At 30.9% G+C, this 27067-nt stretch overlaps 1 protein-coding gene across 11 annotated transcripts in view; it reads left to right on the forward strand.

The window, feature by feature from the left end:
* LOC118075158 (mucin-3A-like) overlaps positions 1-16883 on the forward strand; it is a 30664-nt gene extending 13781 nt beyond the window's left edge. For 3 of the 11 annotated variants that reach the window (XM_035096859.1, XM_035096868.1, XM_035077676.1), the window contains 17 exons: positions 1294-2572; positions 2849-3195; positions 3430-3480; positions 3755-3904; positions 5228-6532; positions 6602-6742; positions 7765-7914; positions 9709-10710; positions 11172-11330; positions 11432-11512; positions 11615-11797; positions 11897-12304; positions 12386-12466; positions 13809-14628; positions 14935-15146; positions 15232-15495; positions 16201-16883. In XM_035096859.1, the coding sequence (XP_034952750.1) occupies positions 1294-2572; positions 2849-3195; positions 3430-3480; positions 3755-3904; positions 5228-6532; positions 6602-6742; positions 7765-7914; positions 9709-10710; positions 11172-11330; positions 11432-11512; positions 11615-11797; positions 11897-12304; positions 12386-12466; positions 13809-14628; positions 14935-15146; positions 15232-15495; positions 16201-16269 (6702 nt within the window). In that variant the 3' untranslated portion in view covers positions 16270-16883. The remainder of the gene's footprint in view (positions 1-1293; positions 2573-2848; positions 3196-3429; positions 3481-3754; positions 3905-5227; positions 6533-6601; positions 6743-7764; positions 7915-9708; positions 10711-11171; positions 11331-11431; positions 11513-11614; positions 11798-11896; positions 12305-12385; positions 12467-13808; positions 14629-14934; positions 15147-15231; positions 15496-16200) is intronic. The other 8 variants (XM_035077694.1, XM_035096878.1, XM_035096888.1 and 5 more) reach the window with 8 other exon arrangements.
* The last annotated feature ends 10184 nt before the right edge of the window (positions 16884-27067 follow it).

Genomic DNA, 27067 nt, shown 5'->3' on the forward strand with positions numbered 1-27067 from the left:
ATAGTAATTACTAATTTTTTATCGACTTATTTTCTTAGTTATTTTACAACCGTGATATACATAGTTCTATGTTATTATGATATATCAGGGCAAATGGTTATTATAGCTCACATCAAAAGTACATAAAGAAATTAACGTTATCTAAGTTGATTATAATTTCTATTATTACTTCTGATGTAAAATTAGTAATTAATTTATTTATTCATAAATTTCAACATTAAAATGCATCAAATCTCGAAAATGTGAAATACTATTAATGTCTTTTTACATTTGCTAATGTTTCTATTCATCTATTATATGTTATATAAACTCTACTTCTAGAAGTTTACCAACTTTTTCATAGAAACATTAACGTAACTTTTCAATCATAAATCCCATTACTGACATTTAAATTCTTTTTTATATTTATGCAAACCTCAAATAAGTGAATTAAAGTAAGTCCTACAGAGATGATTTATCAATTCCAGAGACATAACATAATGTTAAAATGTCAAAAGGTAGATTTAATTATCTTTTTACGATTTTTTTTTGTATCTTTTTAATTATTTCAAAATTTTTCAACTTGACCTATATCCACATATAGGTTATTGACCAATCAATTTTAGTTTGCCATTTCTATTTATTCTACTTTATTATTGCCTTTAGTAATCAATTTGGCATCGGAAATGGTAATTTTAATTAATTTTTTACTACTGCACTTGGTTAATTTTATTTATTTTATAATTTTTGATTCATTTTCTCGAGGAAATGGAAGTGGTATAGTGTAATTATAAATATTAAAATATATCCATACATCATATATATCTGAAAATCTTTGAGCGTCGAAAACAAATTAATTCCAGTTTTAATTTGCGTACGTTGATACTCAAGGTTTGCACTTTCACGCGATATTATCAAAACCATGACTATGAATTGAATGATAAAACACTGTAGAACATTTTAATTAAATAGCAATATATCTTTATACTTAATCAAAAATTATAACTATTAATTTTACAATTTCATTTGTGCCTTATTATTATTGTTTTATACGTCAATCTTACTATAACTATGATCCAGTAGTTTGACGAAATTGTTAATAGTTTGTAATTAAAAATAAAAAAAAAAGAAACAAATTTCGTACATTATTGATTAAATCATCAATTTTTCATTCAAAAACAATGTTAGCCCATTTTTTTTGCTATTTATGTAACATTAATCATCTTACTTTTATTCATTGTTGAACATGAAATTATAAAATAATTACTTGAGTAAAAAAAAGATTTTTCATACTTTGTATTTTTATTGTTCTAGAATGAAGGTCAAAATCTATCAACGACCAGGAGTCGAGGTAATGCTCGATTCAGTTTGAAGGCTGAAGAAGGACTTGGAACAACTTCTGAGCCTCTCACCACTACATCAAGGTCAAATCGCCGTAGTAACAATCCTTCTCCACATGCTAGTGCAACACTTTCCAGACGACGAACAAGTGCTTTTACAAAGACTGAACTAACAACTGAGAAAGTAACTACAGGATTTTCTTTAAATCCAGGTAAAAGCAGAAGTAAAAATACATCTTCATCATCTAATGGAGATTTAATTCGAGCAGCTAGTGGAGATAGACGGTACTTACCAGATTCTTCAAGTCGTAAAAAGCTTGATAAGGTCGAAGAAGAAGTTAATTTTCAAACTCCTCATGAGTTTTCTAAAGCTGACAGAGGTCAAAGAGGATCTTCCAGAAGTAGAAATTCAAGAAGAGAATTTCAGAGAAGAATTGATTCAGTAGATCCTATCAATGAAGCTCCAAGTATTACAAAGCCTAGAAATGAAAGAAAAATCCAAGTCACTTTATCATCCCGAGATTTCGAAGATTCTGCTCGTTATTCATCTAAAAGATTGTCTGAAGAGTTTTCTAAACCCTCTGAAAGTACAAGAGATAAAATACCGAAAAGTGCAGCAAGATATTTTACTGAAAGAAGTATTCGAAGACTTGATATTGATTCATCATATTCTGATCAAGTCAATGTTGGAGTACCTTCCGCCTCTCAACCATCAATTCTTCTACCCCAAAAAACTCAAGAACTAAAGTTGGGACAAACACGTGTTCAATTAAATAATAAAAATCCTGATTTTACTCCACGAGGTAGTAGGAGGGGAATTTCAAAGTTTGCGGAGAGTGCTGCTTATGTGGAATTAGTAAATAATAATGAAGCAAAACAATTGACAACTTCTAAAACATTAAACTCTCATTCTCAGAAAAAAGAACGAACACCATTAAAAAGTTTACAAGCGAGTTTCTCGTCAAAGAGCCGAGGAAGAAGTTCTAAACTAAATGATGAAATATCTGGAAATAATGATTCAGATATAAGTCGGGGATTTTTTTTAGAGAAGAAAATATTAGAAAAAAATGAAAGAGTTAATGAGAAACCTAAAGTGAAGACGGACCATCAACATTTCAATACATCTGAAAGATATCGACCAAGAAAACATAATGGATTGTCATCACTTTCTAAAAAGTCTACTAAAGAATTAGTGTCCAGTTCAATTAACACAGTAACTACAGTTCCTACTACTACAGCATTTACGAAAGAAGGTATTATTGATTAAAATTTAATTGAACATTAAAATGAATATTTTATTTAAAATAGCTTTATTTGAATTTTTATTTATATATTCGAACGAAAACTATTGTTTGAATCAAATTTTACTTATTCCATATAAAACATACTTATCTGAGTCGTAGCTATTTTAATAATATTTACTAACGTAAGAAACTTTAAAAATTTTAATTTTTTTTTTGATAAGTATATAAATAGTAATAACTAAAATGATATCTAATCACTTTAATTTAATTTTGTCGTAACAACAGTGGTTTTTTTATTATCATCGAAAAAACCTACAGAAGCTCCAGGTAATCGTCGAGCAGCTACTTCAATTCTCACCATTAAAACTTTGCCTAAAGAAAAGGACCTTGATGACACTTTGGATTTTCGTGGTCGCAAAGAATTTAAACAAGCATCGTACACGACGTCAATTACTTTTAGTAATCAAAATACTGAAAACCTCTTGAATGACATATCATCGACTAACTTATCAAACAACCGACGTCGAGGAAATAAACTTTTTAATAAAGCTTCAATTACCAAAACCGGTAAAGAAATAGTGGGTGAAAACGATAATTATCCACCAGAATTTAAAGCAAAATTAGCTCAATTGGTAAGTTAGATTACTAATTTTTTACATGATGCTTTTTTCGAGAAAATGATTGAAAGATATTTATTTAATGGAGTATTAACACAGATGTGTCTGAGACAGACTGTAATCACAAAGTTTCGAATTAGAGTAAAGATCTATACTCAACATTAATCTGTCAGTCATTTTCGTAAATTTCGTTCTTACTTGTGAAACTTGATGTTATTTTTATTTTAATGATGTGGTTTATTATTGTAGGATAATTCTGATAAAAGCAATGAAAGATCAGAGCTCCCAAAAATTAACAAGGTAATTTGATAAATATTTTATTAATCATTTTCTAATTGCCTACACTAAATTGCAATAATTAGCAACTAATACATAATATAATATATTCAATAATTTATTATTTAAATGTTTCATATAAAGAATAATTTTTAATATTAAAATACATATTTTAAACTACTATGCTGTAACAATGCTTTGGTGAGTGAAAAAAAAAAAATTGGTAGGAAAAAAAATTAGTAAAGAGCTAGATAAAATAACTATTGTAGAATTATTAATTAAAAATCATCCTTCTTAGTATATCTATTATCAGGATGATGAAGTGACGAAAATCATAACCCGTCATTTGCGTTCAACTGATCAGGCTGATCCACTGGACATTCAATCAGAAACAGATGAAATCCCAGATCTCATTTTGTCCGAGTCCAATATTTCAACATTATCAGAAGTAAGATGATCGATAAAAATTGGATAAAAATAGTTTTGTAAATATTTTAGAGATAGGTTTTTGTTGTATATAGAGCTTTTCTGTATTAGTATTTGTCATTAAACACCAACTACAACTGGATAATGGCATTTTGCATGTAAAGTCAAGACATTTAATTATTGTGCATATTGATAGCCATATTTTAATATGTGTTTAAGAGAATAACTGGTTCATACAAATATATTTTTATATTGCGAAATGGCTAGAATTCAAGGCTTTAGAGGTGTATAATGAGAGAAGGTATAAGAAAAAAAAGGGCTAGGGATTGGATATGTGGTATAAAAAATTTCAAAGTTGTTAAGATAAGTTTCGGGTTTTCTCCCTTGTTCCCCCCCTACGTCCTCAACAAAAAAAAAGTAATTCGGCCAAGAACAAAGATTGTCTGATGTTCATGTATATAAACATCCGGACCCGCCTGGTATGTCTGACCATTGCTCTTATTTCTTCGATAGTCGGAGAAAGTAAGTGCAGAGAAATAGAATGTATTGGTTGGAGGTGGACATCGAGGTGAACGTAATTCGGGTCGTATAAAAGGGAGAGTTCTCAATCCTAAAAGAAAATATTGCGTTATTTAATAATTAATCAGAGCACTTTTATTTTTTTCTAAAATTTCATATAAATTCTCAATTTATCATGCCAATTATTGACTTTACAACAGAAATATAATAAGTATTTTATCTGCATTACTTTTAATCGAGTATAATATTGTGTTTTGACCTTAAAAAACAATTAACTATTAAAAAAAATATAGAATAAAACAATTACAGTTACATTCAACAAATAAAAGTCTGTTATCGTAATCGTTTGTAACGTTTTTACGTTACGTTATTTATTGTTGATTTATATTATTATTTATACTATGAATCTTTTCGTCCTTTCGTGACAGCTATTCTCGTAATCTCGTCTGTTCTAATTAAATTTCTCCTTATATATAACACTGTTCGATTGAATAGCATATCAACAAGCCAAAGAAAAATAATTTCTAGTGATGCTAAAACTATGTATAAACACTCATTCTTCACTATTAAAATAATACTACACAATTACTTTAGCAACGCCTAATTAACTTGGAATTCTTATATTAGTCTGGAGTGAATGATAACAAGAACAGTATAATGAGTGTTTAATGCTTGGTTTTAATTTCAGCTTAGCTTATTGAGGAACAAATTAGCTATTATAAGTCTGTGATATATAATACTGCATGTAAAATAATAGACTTTTAATCTGCTTTAAAGTGTTAACCAGATAAACAAAAAACTGTGAAATTTTAGAAATGATTTAAAGATTTTTCAGGGTCAAAAAAAACGAACGCCAGGCACGAATTTTTCTACACGATCAAAACAGAAACTAGAAGAAGCTAAAAAGCTAGTGAAACCAGAACTGAAGAGTGAGGAGAAAGTAAATCCTGATAACGGTTCATCAACTACGCTAAATTCAGTTAAGTTCAATGAAGAATCTAAGTCACTGCAAGACCCAAAAAGATACGATACTTTCAAGCTATCATCAATAACACCAAGAACAAAAGTTACAATTTCATTACCTAAAATCGATAAAAAAATTGCAAGGACAAGTAAAAGTATTGAGAGAGGAAATGTTACAATTGGAGAAACTATACGTATTCGTCAGAATCAGAAAGAGAGAATAACTACAACTGGTACACCTGATGATGTGTTTGTTCAAAGTAAAACAGCGTACAATTCTGAATTAACAACTGTAGAAAAAATAAAACTAGAAACTGTGACAATTCGACCTCTATCTTCTCGTAATATTGATACCACGACGGTGAAAATGTTAAGTACAACACGACGGTCTCGAGCTTGGAATGCCGCATACATTGATAAAAATTGGCAGGAACCAACTCCAAGATCGATTGATAGTCATAATACTTCAAGAAGTGTAGTTTCAAAGCCATTAACGCGGTCAAGAGGATATACTAATAGAAATCGACAAATATCTACAACGACTATGAGCAATAATGAAACAACTCAGAAGAGTGTTACTTTTAAAGTGACAAAAAGACCAAGAGTCTGGAATTCAGCTTATATTGATAAAAACTGGCAAGAACCAACTAAAAAATCTGATGTAACAAGTACTCAAGCAACTGTTACTTCAAGAAACACTTATTCCTCATTAACAGCTGAAAAAACTGTTCAAACTTCGCGGAGAGGTAATTCTCGACCAAGAACTGCAACCTACCGACGTCACTTAGAAGTTTCACAGCCACAGAATTCTCTGACAGGAAAGAAAGAAGTATCGAGTGTTGCTATTACTCCGAAATATCATGCATTAATAAAAACAGAGAATTCAACGCAACAGTCGATAAAGAAAGAACCTGCAGTGAGTCTGGAGCTTTTAAATAAAACGAATGCCAATGAAACTTTCAACTTAATCGGTATTTCTACTAGCAGCAGAGGTAATAGCGGGAATTCTGACTCAAACATTTTCAATCCTGCAAGAACAACATACTTAATAAATTCTAATGCAAGTTTGTTGGAACAAATTAAAAGTACTGTTGCTCCATTGTTGAGTGTACTTGGAGCCAAAGCTCCCGCATTTGCTGGAGTTTATCGAAATGTTAGCAGTAATGAGGTAAATTCTTAATCTACTATTTTATTTAGTAAACTTAGAAATTTCTTTGTTAATTGGATTGTTATTTAGACTGCAGCTCAACGGGTGACACCGAGTGGGTCTCCCCCGAGATTTAGTGCGAGATACAGGGGAGTTGAATTGTTCGTGAGAAAGCCTAATGATGCTAATTCAACTGGAAATGCTTCAACAACTTCATTTATATCATCATCGGTAAGTATTTTTGTTATTTGATAAATACAAAATATTTATTCTACAACTAAATTTTTTTAATCGAATGTAACACATTCATTTTATAAATTATTTTGTTGTTTATATATAACTTTTAACTATCCAAATTTATTTTTATTTTAAAGTAAATCATTGTCACGACTAGACGATGTTCTATTACACAATTGTAGAGTGATATTGTCAAGCGAAAGCAACAAGCACAACTCTCTTTTACTGTCACTGTAAAATATTGCAAAATAGAGGACTAACGTTAAAGTTATGATCGTCGAGGTGCTATAATTTATGTTGGGAAGCTTGTAGGTCTGAAATTGTTCTTGGAAACCAACTTTAGAGACATATTAAGTTTTTCAAATGTCATAATTTTTCATTTAAAAATTTTTCATTTGATAACAATTATTTTTTCATGATGATGTAAACTATAAATATAAAATATTAGCCATTATTCTATATATTTGGATAGATTTAAAATCTATTTATGACGTTTAAATAATGTTTATTCATTTTTAAATTCTTAGCAAGGTCTTTCATGTACTTAGCATTCAGAAGTGAAAGTAAATTGCAGTGTGATGTTATATTTGATCTTGCTTTATACCCATTATTATTGGACTCGTAAACAAAACGTCAAGAAAAGAATACATTTATAATACTCTTCTATTGTAACTTTAGACCGTGAGATCTAGAGCAATGTGGGTGGATGAAATATAGCCAATAAAGAACTTGAATTAAACTTATATAGTTGGAGCTGCAGTCGCAAATTACAATAATTTAATGCTTATATGAGATCGAAACGTGAACAGGTGTAGAAGAGATTTTTAATGACAAAATAATTGATTAGTTTATTAATTATAATTAAAAAATAAACTTAATCGAGGAGACGATAATAATTATAGACTTAAAAATGTTATTGGGTAGGAAAAATCTTTTGATCAGTAAATTACACACGTATCACATGAGCACATTAGCAATTGAATGTACAGCACCACGCACCACCTTTTTGTTTTTAGGACGAAGCGTCGTCACCCGTCTCAATTTCAAATCTAGGTGATTCAAAAGAAGTCACATTTTATCGAGCATTGGAGACTGTCAGCATAAACAATGAAGTAAATCAAGCTACTGATGAAGAACGTCAACAGCAACTTAATAGAGTTGCCCAGGTAGCTGGCAGTGTCATTGATAAAGATTCTAACATTTCGAGTAACTCTAACAATGACACGACCACTGAAACCATAGCAAATCCAGTAGCTACAACAGATAGTTTAACTGTGGTAACGGATTCCCAGACCCTAAACACATCAACTATCACTCAGCCAGACCTTACACAGACCCCGGAAGTAAATACGAGTCTACTTGAGAATACGGAGATGAATCAAGGCCCCTTTGACCTTCAATTTGTAAATAATTCTAGTTACGATGTAACTTCCACTTTCTCAAGCATTGAAACTATTAAAAATTCTAGTACCAATATTGCTTCTACTCTTCTCAGTACTGCAACTTCCGAAATTTTGAGTACTGATGCAATCTTGATGTCTTCTAGTACAGAAACCAATCAAGTTTCTACCCCTGAGGCGTCTTCGGCTTCTTCCAGTACTATTATTATCGAAAATTCCAGTACCATCCCAACTTCAACAGATAATTTTAGTATTGATGTTACTTTTATGCCTCCTAGTGCTGAAATAATAGAAAGTTCAACTTTAGATCAGAATTCGATTACAGAAATGATTACTACTGAAGTCAGCACGACTTTTGAGCCTGAAGTAATGACTTTCTCGACACAAAAGGCTTCAGTTATAACTGAAAGTACTACTACTGAGCGTAAAGATTCAATGAATGAATCAATGAAAATTATTATTGCAAGGTTAGATAATTCAACTACTTCTTCAGATATAGAAAGTACTACTGTATCGATGACATCATCAAATTCAATTGAAGTAGAAAGTACTAGTTCCAATCCTAGTTCAAGTACATCTGAAATATTATCAAATACAGTGATTTCCACATCTACAGCTTTAAATGAAGATTTTAAAATAGAAACAACAACTCCAATGAATCAGATAACAGAAGATATTCAAGATATGATGGAAAATACGATTATGACAACTGAATCTCGAAATTTTGATAATGAAACAACTATGAGTATTGAGATGACAACATTACCTGCTTCTGATCGTGAATTTAATATAACAACAGAAGAAGTAGTTGTTGAAAGTACAACTGATAGTCTTGATATAGTTAATGATACTTTACTAAATCAAATGATGATAAGATTGATGAATATTGTTTCCCAAAATCACAATATTTCCCAGCTTAAAAGTAATACTGTACAAAATAATTCTGATGATGGTGCTCAATTATTAGGTGGATTTTTAGATTATACTGATAGAAATTCAACATTAGAATTAGAATTAAAGGGAGGAGGTAATGAATCGGTTGAAAATACTACTTTACAGAATGTAACCATGGAAAGTATTATTGAAAATACTCAAGTTTCGATTGACAATATTACAAGTTTAGATAATTTATCAACAGTTCAATTTTCAAATATGACCGTCGGTTTAGAATCAAACGAATTAAAAACTGAAATTCCGGATGTTGAAATAACAACGTTATCACAATCATTAAACTCGGAAATAACATCAACTCCCCAGGATGATGTAACTAATCAGGTAGAAAACATAACACTAACTTTTAGCACAACAGAAAAACCTGTATCATCATTAGATGCATTATCAAATATTGATGATACTAATAATACAACTAATGCCATTAACGAATTAATAACAACAACATTAGCCTTAGAAACATTAAAACCAATCATTGGTATCGAAATCTTAAATTCAAGCATAACAACTCCAAGTGATTTTGTGATAACAACTAATCCAACCTCAAGTACCTTAACGCCAGAAACAACCCTTGCAACTGATGATCCTAATTCGCTTGCCGGTTTCCAGGAAAACACAACAGCAACCGCCCAAACGACGGCAGGTTTCCAGCAAGCAACCATTCAAACTACCACTGAAACTCCTTTCCTTACCTTTGACTCTCGTCTCACAACTTTAGAAATTCCTTTATCAACTACACAAATGCTTCCATCAGCCTCAGAAGAAATCCCTTTAACTTCAGAAACTCCTTTATCTACCACAGAAATACCTCCATTAACATCAGAAATGACTTTTTCCACTCCAGAATCCACTATTCTTTCACTTAATTCTATTCAATCTTCCTTTACCGCTATTTCTCCGTCCTCATCAAGTACTCAGACTACAACAAGCACATTGGAATCAACAACAATAGCTCCATCAACATCAGAAGCAACAACTCAATCTACAATACAAAGCACCACGGCATCTATGGCTACATTTATGCAAACCACGCCCTTTTCAACAACTCCATACATGGGTCGTTTTGGGAGTTCCCGAATGACTCCAGCTCCAAGACTTAGTTCCAGCTCATCAACTCGAATGCCGTTACGCGATTATCATGTTTATGGAATCTATCCAAACAAAACTATCGTGCGCAAACGACCAGAGGATAACCTTATTGATGCACGAAATGTCGACAGCCCTTATGTCATCTTTGGAATCTACCCAGATGGAAAACTTGTTCGCAAATTTCCTAATGGAACGGTAATACCGGACCCACCGACGAACCCGGTAGAAGTTGTCTTTTCGCTTAGCACCAGTACTACCACTAACAGGCCCAAACCCATTCTTCAATATAACCAGGCTAACCAAGGCACGAATAACCAGAATACCGCGATCTTTAATAACCGTCCAACAGGATCTATATTCGCCCAATCCAGTGGCCAAGCTGATGGTTTTCGTAGTCAACTTGATCTTGGATTATCTGATAACGCCCTCAGTCCTGACGGAGATGGTCCCAATCAATTTGGTGATCCCACTTTAATGCCCGGCATCGGTACTGTTAGTACCCAGCTTTCCTCTACAAACATGGTACCTCTGTCGTTTATTTCATACTACTGGAATTTTTTTTTTTAATTCATTCTCTCTAATATCTTATATTAATTGTTATAATGTGTCTGCATTTTAACGCTTAAAATTCTGTTACTTTTTTCACGCTAACTTGCTGTTGTTTATTTTGATCTTAAGATCAAATTACTTTTTCATTCATTATTTAAATGAGTCTGCTTTAATTTTCAGGAATCAAATATCGAAATTTGATACTCATATGTTTAATAAAACTTGTATATAATCTTTTTTTTTTTTTTATAAAAAATTGTATATATTTATGCACTTGATGCACAAGTTTCATTTTCGCATGTACGCACAATCAATAAGTTAATTTTATTGCTGTTATAATGTTCTGTAATTGAAGATGGGAAATTTTTTATGTTAATCATGAATTATTATAATTCATTGTGTAATGAAAATTGATAAATTATTTTTATGTATAGATAACTAATGCGTCTCCAGGAGGTTTACGACCACCATCGGGTGTGACACCCTCTAGCATCAATCCGCAGGGTGGTCGAATTATTCAGGACATAGAAAGGGACAAGGCCAGCAGGACTAAAGAGGCCGGAGGTCAACGCAGCACCGTGTACATCGGACAGGTAAGTAGAAAGAAAAAGAATCAAAAAATTGTACGTGATTTACGGTTGATGCAAATCGGCATTAGTGTATTGGCCACTGCGGTGGCGCTTCGATGTTTCAGGAGAAGTTCATCAACTACTGGACTAATGACACAGCGCAAAATGATTCGAGGGTCGTGAGTGTAGAGATAAATTCAGTGGCAGTCAGTATAGAACATTTAATTAATTACTTTCAACTCTTAATTGTCTTTAGAATATATTTTTAATAAAAATTAATTTTTAAATAAATTTATGTACATTTACAGAGTGCAATAAATGAAGGTTTGCCAGGCAGTTCTATATCTCCTTTGGATATTCTTCCGAACAATCAAGTCCAAGGTCGGGTCACCGCACCGCCAGGTTTCCCTTGGAAAGACCCTCTTGATCAGATCTTTGGTATCACCACTGAGTCCCCAATCATCAGAGCATCCGTTGCGTCCAACACCCTGGTAAGTGTTTACCAATACAATCACAATTGCCGGCCCAGGAAAGGCCTCGATCATTCCAATGTAGATATTATCATCGTCGCTCACATAATTATGTTACAGGACGAACCGAGCTCATCGAGATCTCCGATCACGGCGCGTCCCATAAATCGACTCTTGGAGGTCTTCACCCCCTTGTTGAACGCCAACCAGTTGGCAAGAGACACTTCGATCACGATCACCAATGATGCACCCACTGTATCAACTACAGTTGGTGCATCTATGACAACACCAACAACCACTACATCCACTACTAAATCTACCACTAACAGTAGGCCAGTGACCACAACCACAATGACAAATAGCGCACCAACTATGATGACAACAACGCTTCTTCCTACGCCAACGATAGCTGCCTCAACAACTAGTACGATGAGTACATCTACAACGTCATTATTCACTACAATAGGCATTCCTAAGCAGACGTCTTTCGGTACTACTTTCGATGATTTAGCTTTTCTCAATACTTTAGTAAGTAAATACTTATAATGAAATTATAAAATAATTTTCATCTGATGAAAAGGATGAGTAATGTTTATATTTGGCTTTTAGCTGGAATCAGATTATCGGCCAAATTCAATCAGTTCTACTCCAAAGACGTTGACCGAGGTCGAGCGGTTGTTAGCAAACAAGGTAAGTAACTTCTACACGACGATTCTGGTTATCGCGACAATCGAATTGAAATGGAGTTGGCCATTCTCACTATCTCGAGAGTTACTCAACAGTAATCTATATCTGCCATTTGGGACTTGTTATTAGCAATTTCTAAGACTATGCTCGGGAGCGTTCGAGCGAGAAACGAAAAAATAATCATCGCCCGCATGAGTCATATAGATCAGTCGCGCGGTTTCTAAAGAGCCTAGGTGGTGGGTAGATCAATTGATAGTAAACACACAGGTCTATCTCGGGTCGTGCACTTCTTTCGAAACGCCAACACAATATGATAACTATAAGCGTAGCTATTATCGTCTTTTGCGACTAGTCACGGTGAACGGACGGATACGGCCTTGCCGTCGGCCTTCATACGTTGACGCTATAGACAACTTCAACATTCACTGATTTATCCATCATTTTTTATTGAATGAATTAATGGCACAAGTAATTATTGCACCAAGTTAAATTTCATATAACTTTGAACTACAATATATCACTAGCTCTATAACATTTAAAGTGCAATTCATTACTTTTTGTAATACATCAAGAATAAATTAAATATTGAGTAGAAATCAGACAGAATTGAAGTTGGAGACAGCTAACGGTAGATAAAGATCAAGATCAATTACCAATCACTAATCCCATCTGTTTATTGCAAAATCACATTAGATATGTTTGTTTACCGTGATTTACTATTACATTTTATCATTTTCTTCAAGTGAAGATTCTAGTGTATTTTGTACTCATACATGTGTACCTAGAAATTGCACGATTCGAGGTCACCTGCCAACTGTTTCGACCTCTCGTATAGTTTAGATCATGCCCGTAAGGTATTTTGTATCCTTCCTTCTCTTTTCTATTTTTATATCAGTCGTTTTATCACGACATGCAGTCGCGTGTGTGAGGAGCTTGAGAAGATTTAACTGCTTCCATTTTTTTTATCTTTTGTACCGCAATTATGCGGATTGTTTCATGGCAGATTGCTATAATAATTAACGTTTTACGGGCTATTGACATTGAACGTGATAACAAGGATGACGTCAACTTTTCCGCCTCCCCTCGAAGTTGAAATTTTTTGTTCATAAACCACTCAAATCGATATGAAAAATTTATCTTGTATCCAGAAAAGAAGGCGTTTAACTTATGGCCAAAGAATTAATCAATAGAGTAGCTTAAATATAAAGTACTTTAACTTGTTAGATAAGCAATGATTATAAACATAAAATGTCATACGTTATTAGTTGAGCAAGAGAAATGATTTATCTCTGGCTTACTAATAAATTATGTACGTAACTGTACAAATTTTTTTTTTCGTTTTTAGATCTTGTCTTTAGCTCTTAGTCAAGCTGGTCCAACGCGTTCTCCGAAAGCCATTCAACCATCGAATGCTTCGCCGAATTCACTGGATATCTTACCTGCAAGTTTCGGTCACTCGTCGCCGCCGATAATAATCGATTTACTGCAGTCGACATCGAAAAAACCAGTAGCAGCTACCACGACCACGGAACCATTCACTTGGAAACCAGTGACTGACGTCACTTCAATAACCAGTTCCAAACAAACTGAAATAAGTACCAAGACTACCACTAGTATTACTTCAACAACCACTACATCTACGATGACACCTTCAGCTTCTCAAATTATTTTTGATACGTTCCCAACTCATCCCCCGACAATTAAATCATCCAATCTTGCTACCATCTTAAATACTGTAACATCAAGTACTACTATTCCTACGATTTCATTTACTACCACAGTAACTCCTAAAGTAATAACTAGAAAGCCTGTTGCTGTAAGACCTGCACCACCTCCGACAACAACACAAGCACCATTAGGTTTCGGAGCCAGTTTACTACAGGCAATATTTGGACGTAACATTTTTGCACCTCCAACATCTACAACACAAAAACCTCTAAAGAAAGTTATTCAAACGACTCTCAGACCGGTACAAACGACTCCAAAACCAATTTCTACTACAGCCGCAAGGGAAATGTATGCTGCATCTGAACAAATTAATCATATAGATTATTCTAATTCATTAGTATCTGGAAGTAAATCTACTAGTCCTCAAGCAACAACTAAATATTCTCCGGAAGAAGATGCTAAATTTTTGTTGGAACTTTTGGAAGCTTCTGAAAGAGGTATTTTATAGTTTATTTATTAAGAAACACTAATAAAGATGATTTGAATTCTCTAGCATGAAAATTCGTGTGCAATTAATTGAGAAATCTTGTGCTCACCAATTTTTAATATTTAATGAATGAATTTTTATAGTTGAATGAAACGAAGCATGAATGAATATTGTTATGAAATGTCTGAAGCATCAATCATTTATGTCTAAGAAATCAATTATTTACATTAGAAGTTTATTTTTGAATAAAATTCATTTTTATCCAGTTTACAAAAAATAAACTAATGATACAAAATGATATTTTTTTTTGGTTTAGTTAAAAAAGGGGACAAAAAGGAATCTTTAGTTCTTTCAAATGATGACGAAGTTTTTTTGCGTGCAATTTTGAGTGGTCAAGCAAAGGTGAAAATTCCAAAAGCAACAACAGAAGACCATGCTTCTAAAAATGCAGTATTATTAGCAGAACTTTTGAAAGCACAAGGCATTAAACCGTCTACTTCTTCCAATCACCTACGAGAGCCACTTCAGGTAAGTGTAAAATAGGAAATTTTTTTTTTTAAATCAATTTATAGCTGTTTAAAGTTTTTCGAATATCGACCAATTGATACTTTAGGGTATTAGCATTACTTCCACAACAACAATTGGACCTCAAATTATATCAACGTCCTCAAAAAGGCCCACAACACCGAGACCGAGGCCAACTGTTAAGGCACAGAGTTCTACATATCCTCCTCCTCTCTTCAGTAACTTTAACTTTGGTTTAGGACGGCCAGAAAATTCAGAACAGAATTCTGAAGGTGGGGTGAGGAATCAAGTACTCACAGCTGCTATAGGAGCTACTAGATTATTTAGCCAATTTCTTGGTGCTGCGATTACGGTATATTAGTGTTTGAAGGAAAACACCACTGTGACAAGCTGAAGAATTTGTTTTTTTTTTTTTTTTAAGATATCATGAAACATGAAAGAATTTATTGATAGATTTGATAGTTTTTCTGTTACATTCCTGGAGAGAAAAATATATCAGATTTCATACGTAAAAATTTAGAACAAATAGAGTAGTTGATTGATGGATCGTATTCAGAAATGGATGATTAAAAATTTAAAAAATACTTTATTCCTTAAAAAAGTTGGAAATTAAATATTTTTATTATCGCACTAATTTGCATGAAAAATAAAAATATTGATTAATAGATTATATGGTATTAAAAATATATTATTAGTCTTGAAAATTCCAGTTTCCTGATTCGTATTTTTGTAAAAAAGTTCCGTTATTCTCAAAAATTCTTTCTTCAAAAAGACAATAATAGTTACATTAAAAAAATGTAAATACACACAACTATAAGTTTTTAAATTTTAATTTTTTAAATTTTGATTTTTCAAAAAACAACAATCGAAAATAAGTTTATTATAATAAAAATAATTAGAAATCATTGTCAGTTGTCAATGTATAAAAATATATTTGTAAAAAACATTTTCACAGTTCATCATAGTGGTTTTTCGTTTCAATTATTATAATATCAATATCTGTAAGATATTGTTTTCGATCAAAATTGAATCAACGATTTATTTTTCTACTAATTAGGGGGCAGCCCAGCAGTTGCAATCATTCGTTAGAAATAGCACCAGGTATGTCTCAGAAGCAGTTGGTTAGTCATCAGCATCTCGAAGGATTTTAGACCATTTGATATACATTGTGCTATATGTATCATTTAAACAAACATGAATCAAATGATCACATTACTTTGATGATGGTAGAATTATTTTAACCTTATCTCATAAAGTTGTTTGTGGTAGGCGCCAAGTCTAGGACAACCCACGTCACTTCCTTTTTACGTAATGCTCTGGAGAATAATTCAAAGTTCTAAGTATTAGTGACATGATAAATTTTTCCGGTAAATCGTATAACTTCGGCAAGTGAAGCATTAATTAATCAATTAATAGAAGGATTTATTTTGGAAGGATGAATGCTTCTCGTAAATTCAATTTTTTATCAAGCCAGATGTTGATCAGAGATGCTTCTAAAAGCTGTAAGTTAGGCGTCTGATGCTTTGCAAACGTTTCTAGGGTAATAAAAGTTTTTAGATTGAAAAAAATACTCGTGAAACATTTGCAACATCATAAATAAATAGTATTCGTTTATCACTTTATAACATAGTTATTATTATTATTATTATTATCAATAATAATAATAATAATAATAATAATAATAATAATAATAATAATTATATAAAATAAAATTCTTGTTTATTCTTTGTTTTGGTAGAGTGATGATAAATAATCACTAGGTTAATAATTTAGTAATGTTAGAAGTACATTTTTATGTTTTGAATAAATTTTAGTAAACATTTACTGTGTATATGTATAATCTATTGTAGTATGTTGTGTTTTGTACATTAAAAATTTGAACAATTTTATGTGCATTTTGGTAAAAAAACAATCTTCTTCATCTTCTCCACCTCGTCCTTCTTCTCATGCATTTTATTTTTATGGACGTCATCAAGTGTGGGAGAGCATCTTTTTTGTCTGAATATTAATAATAAGAAACACGGTTGGTTACAAAGACATTTTTCCATGGATCTCCTTTATTTCTTCTTTCTACACTTAATCTTTCTTTTTTCCTTTCCTCTAACGCCACCATCTAACTATTAATCATTCTCAACGACATATAAAGTATTCATTAGAGGGACATCGACACTCGTAATGTTATGCTGTCGAGTGACTTATGACAACTGTCGCAAGAGCAAAATGATTCCCTTCAATCTTGCGATCGGCAATCATTTTCGATTTTATATATTCATCATACTATTATTACTAACTATTCATCATTTTTTTTCGTGATATTGTGAGGTTTCAAAAACTCTAGATAAACAAATTATTGTTTTAGTAAGGGCGAAAATTTTTGATCTTTGTTCAAGAATAAATTCTAAAGGTTTATTTTTATCAATAGTACAGACATGAGTGAAATGAAAATTTAGTTGATATTTTTAAGCTTAATTAAAACATTTTAGATGAGAAGATATTAATTTATTATCTCGACAGTGTGTACTATGATTTATTTTAGAATTTATAGGTAATATTTTTCAATTGAAAAAAAAAAAAAAATTGAAAGTGAATATTGCTGGAGAAACAATGAGTAGAAGTTTAATTCAAAATTAAATGCAATATTACTATTACAGTAATACTTTAGTGAAGTTTAAAATTAGACAGATACATTATCTATTCAGATAGTTATATCAGTAATCTAGAAGATTGCATATAATAGTATTGTTGTAATAGCTATATTTCATGTTGCGATTATCAGAACAATCATGTAATACTTTGGAATACTCCAAAAATGAGTATTTAGGGAAGCTTATCTTGTAGAAATTTTATTGCAAATGAGTAAAAAATAATACGCTACAATAAAGATAAAGTAAATAAATACTTTGATAAATCAATCAACTTTGAGTATAGAAGGTAAAATTAGAATGTGATGAACTTGAATGTTTGATGTATTTTTTCTGTTTATTTAAATTAATTTTTTTAACATTTAGAAATATGGATTTTTTGACTAAAGTAAATCGTTTCATTTTTTATTATTTTGAAAATTTGTTAGAGTGAATCATTTATTTTTATCATAACCAATATATTCAGATAATTGATTGTCTTTGTTGGAATACTTCTTACATTAAATGCCTTAAGTATTCATAACATCAAATAAGATGCATCAGAATTAAAATATAGAAAGTGTCCAATGCTAAGTGCGACACATAAGTTCAATTTACTAACTAATAATATTACTTTTACTCACACCAGTAAAGGTTATTACAAATTTTGCATAAATATTATTTGTTGAGAAATGAAATCCCCTACTTTGGCCAATATATATTTCATCACACTCAAATCACTTGGGAAAATTGCAGTGATGAAAACGAATGTATATTCAACGAAGAAGCCCATACATTCGTTAGCAAATGAAGTGAAGGTTACTCGATTTGAAATAAATTTAAGTTGAGATTTTTTTCAATGTGTCATCGTGATTATCATCATGAAACACCAGAAAGTCTAGACACAAGACCTTCGCATTCCGTTGGCTTGTCCAGGTGAAATGAGAGAGCAACAAAAGCGCGTAACTGCTTACGTTTGGGTCAGTAAGAAATAAGGGAGAGAATGAGAAAAATAGTGGAAACCGTGGTATATCTTTAAACAATAAATAACAAAATCGTTGACAATGGCGAATCGGTGAAATGCCATTCGCGCGTGGTAATTTAAATAAATTAACACAGACCTTCAACGATAGGGGACGCTGGTGATTTCACTTGAAAGAAGTTAAGAAGTAGGAGGGTGCATGGGGAAGAACACCCACGCGTCCCTGATGCACAGCGGCGTGCCATGTACCGCGATTATTTTTTCTTTCGATAATTACGGCTAATGGCAGTCGTTGCGAATGCGCGAGCACTCGTGTATGCCATTGTACACGTTAGGAAGAGAAGAAAAAAATTAAGACCAAGAGAAAGGAAGAGATGGAAAAAGAAAGTTCAACACTAAGGTCCCTCTAACCCTATAGGCTAAAATCAGTGAATGCAATACACGGGTCTCCATCGATATTTAATTTATCGGGTGAATCCCTAAGCAGATACCATTATCTTGTGCTAGCAGTGTCCACACTACTACGCTTCCCCGACTCGACGCTCACTCGGGAGAGCCGCGAGGTCTTCGCGAGATAACATCAAGAATCGACCGTGGTATCGGAGAGAATTGAGATGTTCTAGTGAGCGCAAACCGCGTTGGGGATATCGCTCCAAACCATGAATATTCATTTTGTCGTGGAAATTTACTTTTAGTTTATTGATTTTAAAATGAAATTTTGCTCTAGTATTTTTTTTCAATTAAGAAAGTAGATTATTATAGTTAAATAATTCAATAATCTTTTTGTCGTTAAAACTTTTTTATCAATATAAAAAAATAATCATGTTAATATGTCAAATACTAAAATTTACTAGGGTATTAGTAATTCTTAAACATTGATATGCTCTATTGATTTCATATAATAAAGTACGTTTTAGTGTCTACAGTATGTATCAAAGGTAGCAAATTAATTAACAAATAAGTGAATAAATTAGAAAAACGAATCAAGATAAAATTTTGTCCATCGTACTAATGAAGTCTAGATTGGACCAGTGAGTTAATTTTTATTGGTTTTTCTACTAAATCAACATTAATTAAAGAGTAATAGATTTTTGATATACCAAATAAAAAGAATTAAAAAGGTAAATTTTTGCCATTTTTGTTTGTTGACATGGTAATGGTGAACTTTGTCAACTTCAGTTACTCCAAGAAGTTTATGCCTATGTAATGGCATCGAAATCAGTCCTATGCTAATTCGACTAACTTAACTGTGCTTACATGTAGGTCAGCCTGAGGAAACTAAATCAGTTACTACTGATATTTTTTTTTTAACAACATTGATACTTTATTTTAAGGTTGACTATTACAATGAAAAATAAAAATAAAAATACCAAATGACATTGTATTAATAACTGTAGATAATATTTAATATTTAAATAAAAATAAGAACTTGTGTAGAAGGTAATAGAGTATTATAAAAATGATTTCACACGACATTAAGAAATACATATCCACGCTATTTTTTTATGAGCTAGTAGTAAGATTAATTTTTGAAGGAGAAGAAATGTTATTATTGAAGCATGTTCTATAACCAATTAATAAAAATTCGCTCATGTAATCTTTTTTTATTGATTTTTTGCAGTCGATGATTAACAATGGAGTCAACAATAGATCAGTACGAAAATTTCATACAGATAATTTGCCACAAAAATATTTTATACATAATTTCAAGTTAAATGTTAAAAATTTTTTCTTTAATTATAGTTTGTTGTTTAATATGGAAAAAAAATTAAATAAGAATTTTAAGAAAATATAATTTTTCTCACAAAAATAAATTGAATAAGTTGAATGATTGCAAAAAATAGTAATCAATTTTTTTGATTAATTGAATGATTTACATGATTTTGTAATGAAAAAATTTAATAGTGTCTGAATCTTTGTATGTTTTAAAATTTTTTTAATTTAATTATGGAATCCAGTTCCTGATGTTTTTTTCAATAAAAAAACAAGAAATCATACAATACAAAAATCTCTCAGTTTCTACTGAGTGAATATTTCTTTACCATCTATGCTACCTTAATTAGGTCTACTTGGAAAAATATACAATTTTTTATTTCTTAGAAATTTTCATAATACTATATAAATTGATTAATGAGTACTTCTGTACTCGTCGTTTGTAGTAATATCTATTATTATGATGGTTACCTCATGTATGAAGATTACTTGGTAGTTTAACTGTTTACTTTTCTCCTCACTTCTTGTGCTTCGGAAATTCCCAATGTATTTGAATATAAATCCAACTGCCAGTCAATCGTTATACGAAGAGAAATAAATAAAAATTACGAAAAATCTAATCGTAAATACTGACAATGAATGAGAATTATAAGGCATTATTTATATACGGGTTTTCCATAAAATAGTGTTGTCAATATTTTTATCTATTTTTAAAATATTGTAGATTATTTACGTACAAAATGATAATTTATAATCAATTAAAATGAGTACAACGCAGAGACAAATGTATTACATAAAGGCTTTTTAAGTTGAGATAATCACCGTATTTTTTCTTATCTCGAGCATGTTTGGACAAGAGTGAAGATAGAGATAGAGTAAAAACATTGGAAGATGCTGTATAAATCTGGTATTCCTTGCGTGCTGGTTCTAGAGCCTTGGCGTTTGGACTTGGTTCTCTGTGTTTGCCTCGCCTCTCAGACTTTCAGTTGTACTCCCTTCGATCAGATTAATTAGGTAAGATATCCACCGTCCACGTGAGGTATCACGTGATAATAATCATCATGGTGGTAAACACGTAAGAACAGAGTTATTCTTTTTTTACTCTTTTACCTCCCACTCTTTCCTACCCTATTTCTCTTCTTCTCTCAAACAAACCAATCTTTTATTTCTCTATCATTTTTTTTTCCATAATTCTCAAGTTATAAGTATAGATTCTTCTTGTAAAAAAGATACATCGAGATACAAAAAAGAGATATTGCGTTCGCTCATCTTATATCATGACGGTTTAAGTATGTTTTCATGTTGATTTATTTTCATTCTAGAATCAGATGCGAAAATTCTTTGAAAATAACAAATTGTGTAATGAGTATTGAACGTTAAGTATATATTGATTTATTGTTCAGGAATGGAAGAATAGAGTTCAAGTATTTTTATTAGCGTAGTGAAAAAAAGAATAGAAAAAGAAAATTTATACTTATCATCTACGAAAAATGTAATATTAGAATTTATTTACAATTATGAATTATGACAGTTGAAGCTTTTGTACCTGTATCTTGAGTAGAATGTCTTTTTTTTTATTCGATTGAGTTCAATAAATATTTCTGAATCATTGTAAATAAATTTTAAGACATTCTAAAAGTCGTTTTTTTCTTTACGTTTCAAGATAATTATAATACTTTTCAAAAGATTTGAATCCAATCGTTAATAGATTATATTATGAAGCATTTATTGCTTTATGATAGATGATATTACAGGATACTTGTATAATCAATTAGTAAAAAGAATTATTTATAATTTTTGTTTGAATTTCTTGTGACAAATAGCATGAGAAAATTTTTTTCTTGAAAAATTTATTTCTTCTAAAATCGATTATAATGTTAAAGTTGTTTACACGTCGTTTGTTATGATTAGAGACATCATTGAGATCTGTTTAATTAGTATATTATTGTGTTCTTACAATAGATCAACTAAATAAGAAGTATTCAATTTTAACACATCCCTTCACATAGTTAATGCACTATGATTGAAATCTATCAGTTAGTTTAGTGTGATTTCATTAAGTATAGCTTTTACAATTTATATTTTTATTAATAATTTTGTATATATAAATATCTACAATTCAATAATAATAAAATATTTTTTTATTCAACTTATAATATACAACTTGAATTTCATTATTTAAAATATTCATCAGTTCAACGAACATATTATGAGAAAGTCAGATGATTATGAAAATAAACTTATTTCAGAACAGTTTTATGCTCTTTTAATTTTAGCAAATTTATTTAATATCACTCCAATAATGAATAAATTATATTAATTGAATTAAAAACATAAAATAGAATGAAAGCTATTCAATTACCGTATATCAATTAACCATTAGAGAAACTCAATACAAGATCCAACAATCATTTTTGCTTCAAATGATTTTCAATACTACAATTGTCATAAAGCATTGTAATTATTCAAACATTGTCATCATCGTAATGAAATGCACATGATAATAAATATCTTTTAAATAATGAGCAATAAATCATGAATGAAGCAAAACGTTTACTATCATAATATTATTTTTCTCCTTTTGAAGAAAAACTTATCAACTATTAAAATCAATAAATCTCATCAATGATAATAAATGCACACTTTAATAGAATAAAATATATTTTTTTTTATTTTCCATCTACTCGAATGAGTTGCTGGTAATCATCAATGTACAATTACATAAAATGAAATAAAAATAAAAACATCCAATAAATTCTATTTAAAGAACAGATTACTATCATGGGATTTAATTAGTAACCAATAAATATGTAGTCTCTATTTAATTAATTGTAATTCTATAGTATAGTAATAAATAAATTTAATTTTAAAATCATGATTGGCTAATACATGATAATCAACATTAAGCTGACGTCAAAATATGACGGTATTTATTTGGCTTATTCGGTTTATCAATTGTCATTAAATTCTGAAAATAATTATAAAAATAATAATAATAAAATTTACAAAAAAACAATATCTTAATGAATTAATTGCTTATCTTTACATAAACGAATTATTTGTTTAACAAAACAATGAATTATGATCGTTAAATCTTTTATGCATATGTACAATTGAAAAATTTAATGTTGTTTCGCGCAATAGTAAATACATTAGAAATGTATATCAACGCATCGATGACCGTAAGCGCGTGAATCAGAGCCCGCTCATGTTGATGCCTCAAGCTAAGCAGTACACCGTTCTTATGTAGTCTTGAAGATCTTCATGAGAGCTCTCGTTCCCTCTGGGATACATTCCCACGGTATACCGATGTCGCAATTGCAACAATGCCACTTAAATTATCCTGTACGCGCACTTCGATCGACTTGCAATTATTTGTAAATTCTTAACAAACATTTATTGAAAAAACATAATAATAATAAAAACATCACAAACATCTTTTATTCATCTATCTTAGCATTATAGATGTACCAAAAACAAACATCTTAAATTTAATAATTATAATTTATTGTCGAATTTTAAGAAATAATTTACAGATTAAAGAATTATAAAAAAAAATGTTTATATTCAACAATTTTCAACAAAAACATGCTATTAAATATCCAATCCTATGTCATTTTCGAGTGTTAATCATCGGATAAAAAGGGCGAAATAGTCTGGATATTTGGCTTTTGTAAACATCATATAGAATACTGAACAACGTCACAAAGACTATAAACTCGTAGTAATTCTTTTATTTTTCCACAACGTTGCCCCTTAAAAAAAAGAGTAACGATTCTAAAGATTTTACGAGAAATCCGAGGCCACCTCGTTTCATTTGCTTAATCCACACGTATAATAGTCATAGTCATCGTCGTCGTCGTCGTCGTCGTCGTCATTATCATCATCATCATCATCATTATCATTATCAGCATCTTAACTCTGTAAAGATATGCCCTCAGAATATAGCCTATGATTTTATATTCTTCATCATACCAATTTGACATTCACACTCTCAACTACATAATACATAGCAGATCTCGAGGATAATTACTACAGAATTCATAATAATAAAGTTGATTCTTTAATATGTTATTCATCATATTTTTCTTGTTTGATCATTAATATCTTCTACATGAGAAATTTAATTACTCGTTAGGTTATAAATATAGTTGATGGTAGTATCAACAGAATGTGGTGGATATAATTGAATGTATTATCTTGGAAATCTTTAGTGTCAAATAAGGGAGATATCTCTATCGAATAAAGGAGCGTGTCCAATGTATGATTTACTAAAGAGCCAGTGAGATCAGCAACGAGTCTCTCACCTGAAACAATACTTGAGGCGAGGAAAGAAGTGAAGATCCTTTAGTCTTGAAAACAGAAGAAGAAGGAGAGACGTAGACGGGTGTAAGGGATAGGGAGTAACGCAGGAGCAAAAGGCAGAAAACACCGGTAGGCAGTTTTGTAGCTGTTTTTATCAGCTTCTGGGCATCGGGGGTCCAAGTCCAACGCCGGGACGCATCTTGGGAGGTTCGTGTGGGAACGTACGTCTCTTTAGTGTACTTTTATCTCCCCACCACATATAGGTCTCTGTTGGGCCCTACTGCACTTCAATTTTTCATCTCCCTCCTTCAAGAATCTCTTTTACTTCATTTTTCTCCTTCATTGGCTGCCTGCCGTTCGCTGGAGACTTGTTTCTTCGAGTTCTCTCCTTTCTGTATCTCCTTCTATTTCTTCTCTATTCACTTCTTCACCATCACTTTTTTCTCCACTTCTTCGTCTCTTCATCTTTCTTCTCTTTGGCTTCTCAGCCTCGGATTTTCAGGTCATTAGGGTCAGAATTCTACGGTGCATCGCTACGTGGTGCCCTATATTTACGCATGGTAAGAGCACCCTGAAGAACGAACACTAAGAAAAAAGAGGAATGAGACCAAGAGCTGATCAGCTCAATAAGCGCCTGCTTCAATGTGCACTCTTATAAAGCTCACGTCATAATGAATTACAATATGCATTTCTTTATGAAATATTTGACGTGTTCATATTACAATTTTACACTTTTACGTTTACATTCTCACTATACTAGTTATTATATAAATAAATAATGTCGAATATTTTTGAGAGACAAGAAAATATTACTTAATTAGACAATTGCAACTTTAAACAATTATATAATTTTATTATGATCAAAAGAAATTTTGATCTCTTTTTTTTTGCATTTCGATTAAATCTTCAAATTGACTCCCATAACCAATGGTTATTTTCAAAGTTTTTCTTTTATTACAAATATTTTTATGAAAAAAATTATCATTAATTTTTAATGGAATAACTATTCTTGTTTTTCACTGAATATTTTTTTTAATGTTCAGTAGAATTAGTTTTAACTAGTATATATTTAAATATTATTCAAGTTAGTTATAATAATTTTACGTTGCCTAATGAATTGTTATTACTTACAAATCATTCAAATTACATATTGTCTTGGAAAGGTACTAAATTGTATGCTAATTTATCTTAAATAATTTTTTCATTTATATTTTTACTAATCATTGCATTTTAAAATATACAGAATTATTGTAATTAAAATTCAAATATTTTTAAATTAATTCTTTCCAGTCCATACAAAAATAATATACTATAAATAATTTATATAACCTTTGTAATTGATTTTGAGTAAACTATGAGATATTTTTTATTTATAATGATAAATATAATTATTTTTTAATTTCATAGTAAAAAGTAAACTGATGAAATATTCAATTTAATTTTTAATCGATTTTAGAATAAAACAAAGAAAAAATCTGTGAAACAATTATTGTTGATAACTGTTGTTGGGATTTTATTTCCCAAAGTATTTATTGATCAAGTTTTAATATTATGAAATTTTTTCCAGCGATTGTAAATGCAGCTCAGAGCAAATAAGAAGAAAAGAAACCATATAAGATATCGCGGGGTGGTCGCGATACGTGAAGGTAACCGTGGATCCTGTATGTATACGATAAAAAATCACATTGGATGATCCCCTTTCACTCTCTTGGAACAATAGGAATTATGTCTTGTAGGACTTTGCAATTATTATAACCGAATTACTGGTAGGTATGTATATACCCCTGCTTTACATTTATTTTTCGTATTCGCCTGTATATGGTCTTATGGAGTGTACTTATAGATACTTACACAAGAAAAAGAGAGAATGAGAGAACGTTTATTGTTAGTTGATGAAGATAAGAGTGAGTTAATAACAATCTCTCGAGACGATAGTGATTCCACTTTATCAACCAAGCATTAGTGGCTATAGGGGAAGGGCTTAATCATACAGTACGTCTTTGATATTGCATAAACTAAATGCACGTTATTTGCAATTATTTTTTCAATCGCTAATGTCTCACGATCAACATTGTTATTGCATATTTCTAATGCGTATAAAATTATATTTAATTTAATTAAATCAATCGGATAAAAAGTAGAAAATATACCGAATAGTTGATTAATCCTCAAGGGCTAGATCTAGAAATTTCTCCTTCTAATACGTGTTTTTTTTTTGTTCATTCAGATGAAATCTCATTTTTGTTTAAAGCTGATCAATAAATAAATGAAAATGTATCTTATTAGTAACAAAATTTCATCAG

This window comes from Chelonus insularis, unplaced genomic scaffold, assembly GCF_013357705.1.
Source record: "Chelonus insularis isolate UGA/USDA-ARS -01 unplaced genomic scaffold, ASM1335770v1 contig_116_pilon, whole genome shotgun sequence".
Taxonomy (NCBI): Eukaryota; Metazoa; Arthropoda; class Insecta; order Hymenoptera; family Braconidae; genus Chelonus; species Chelonus insularis.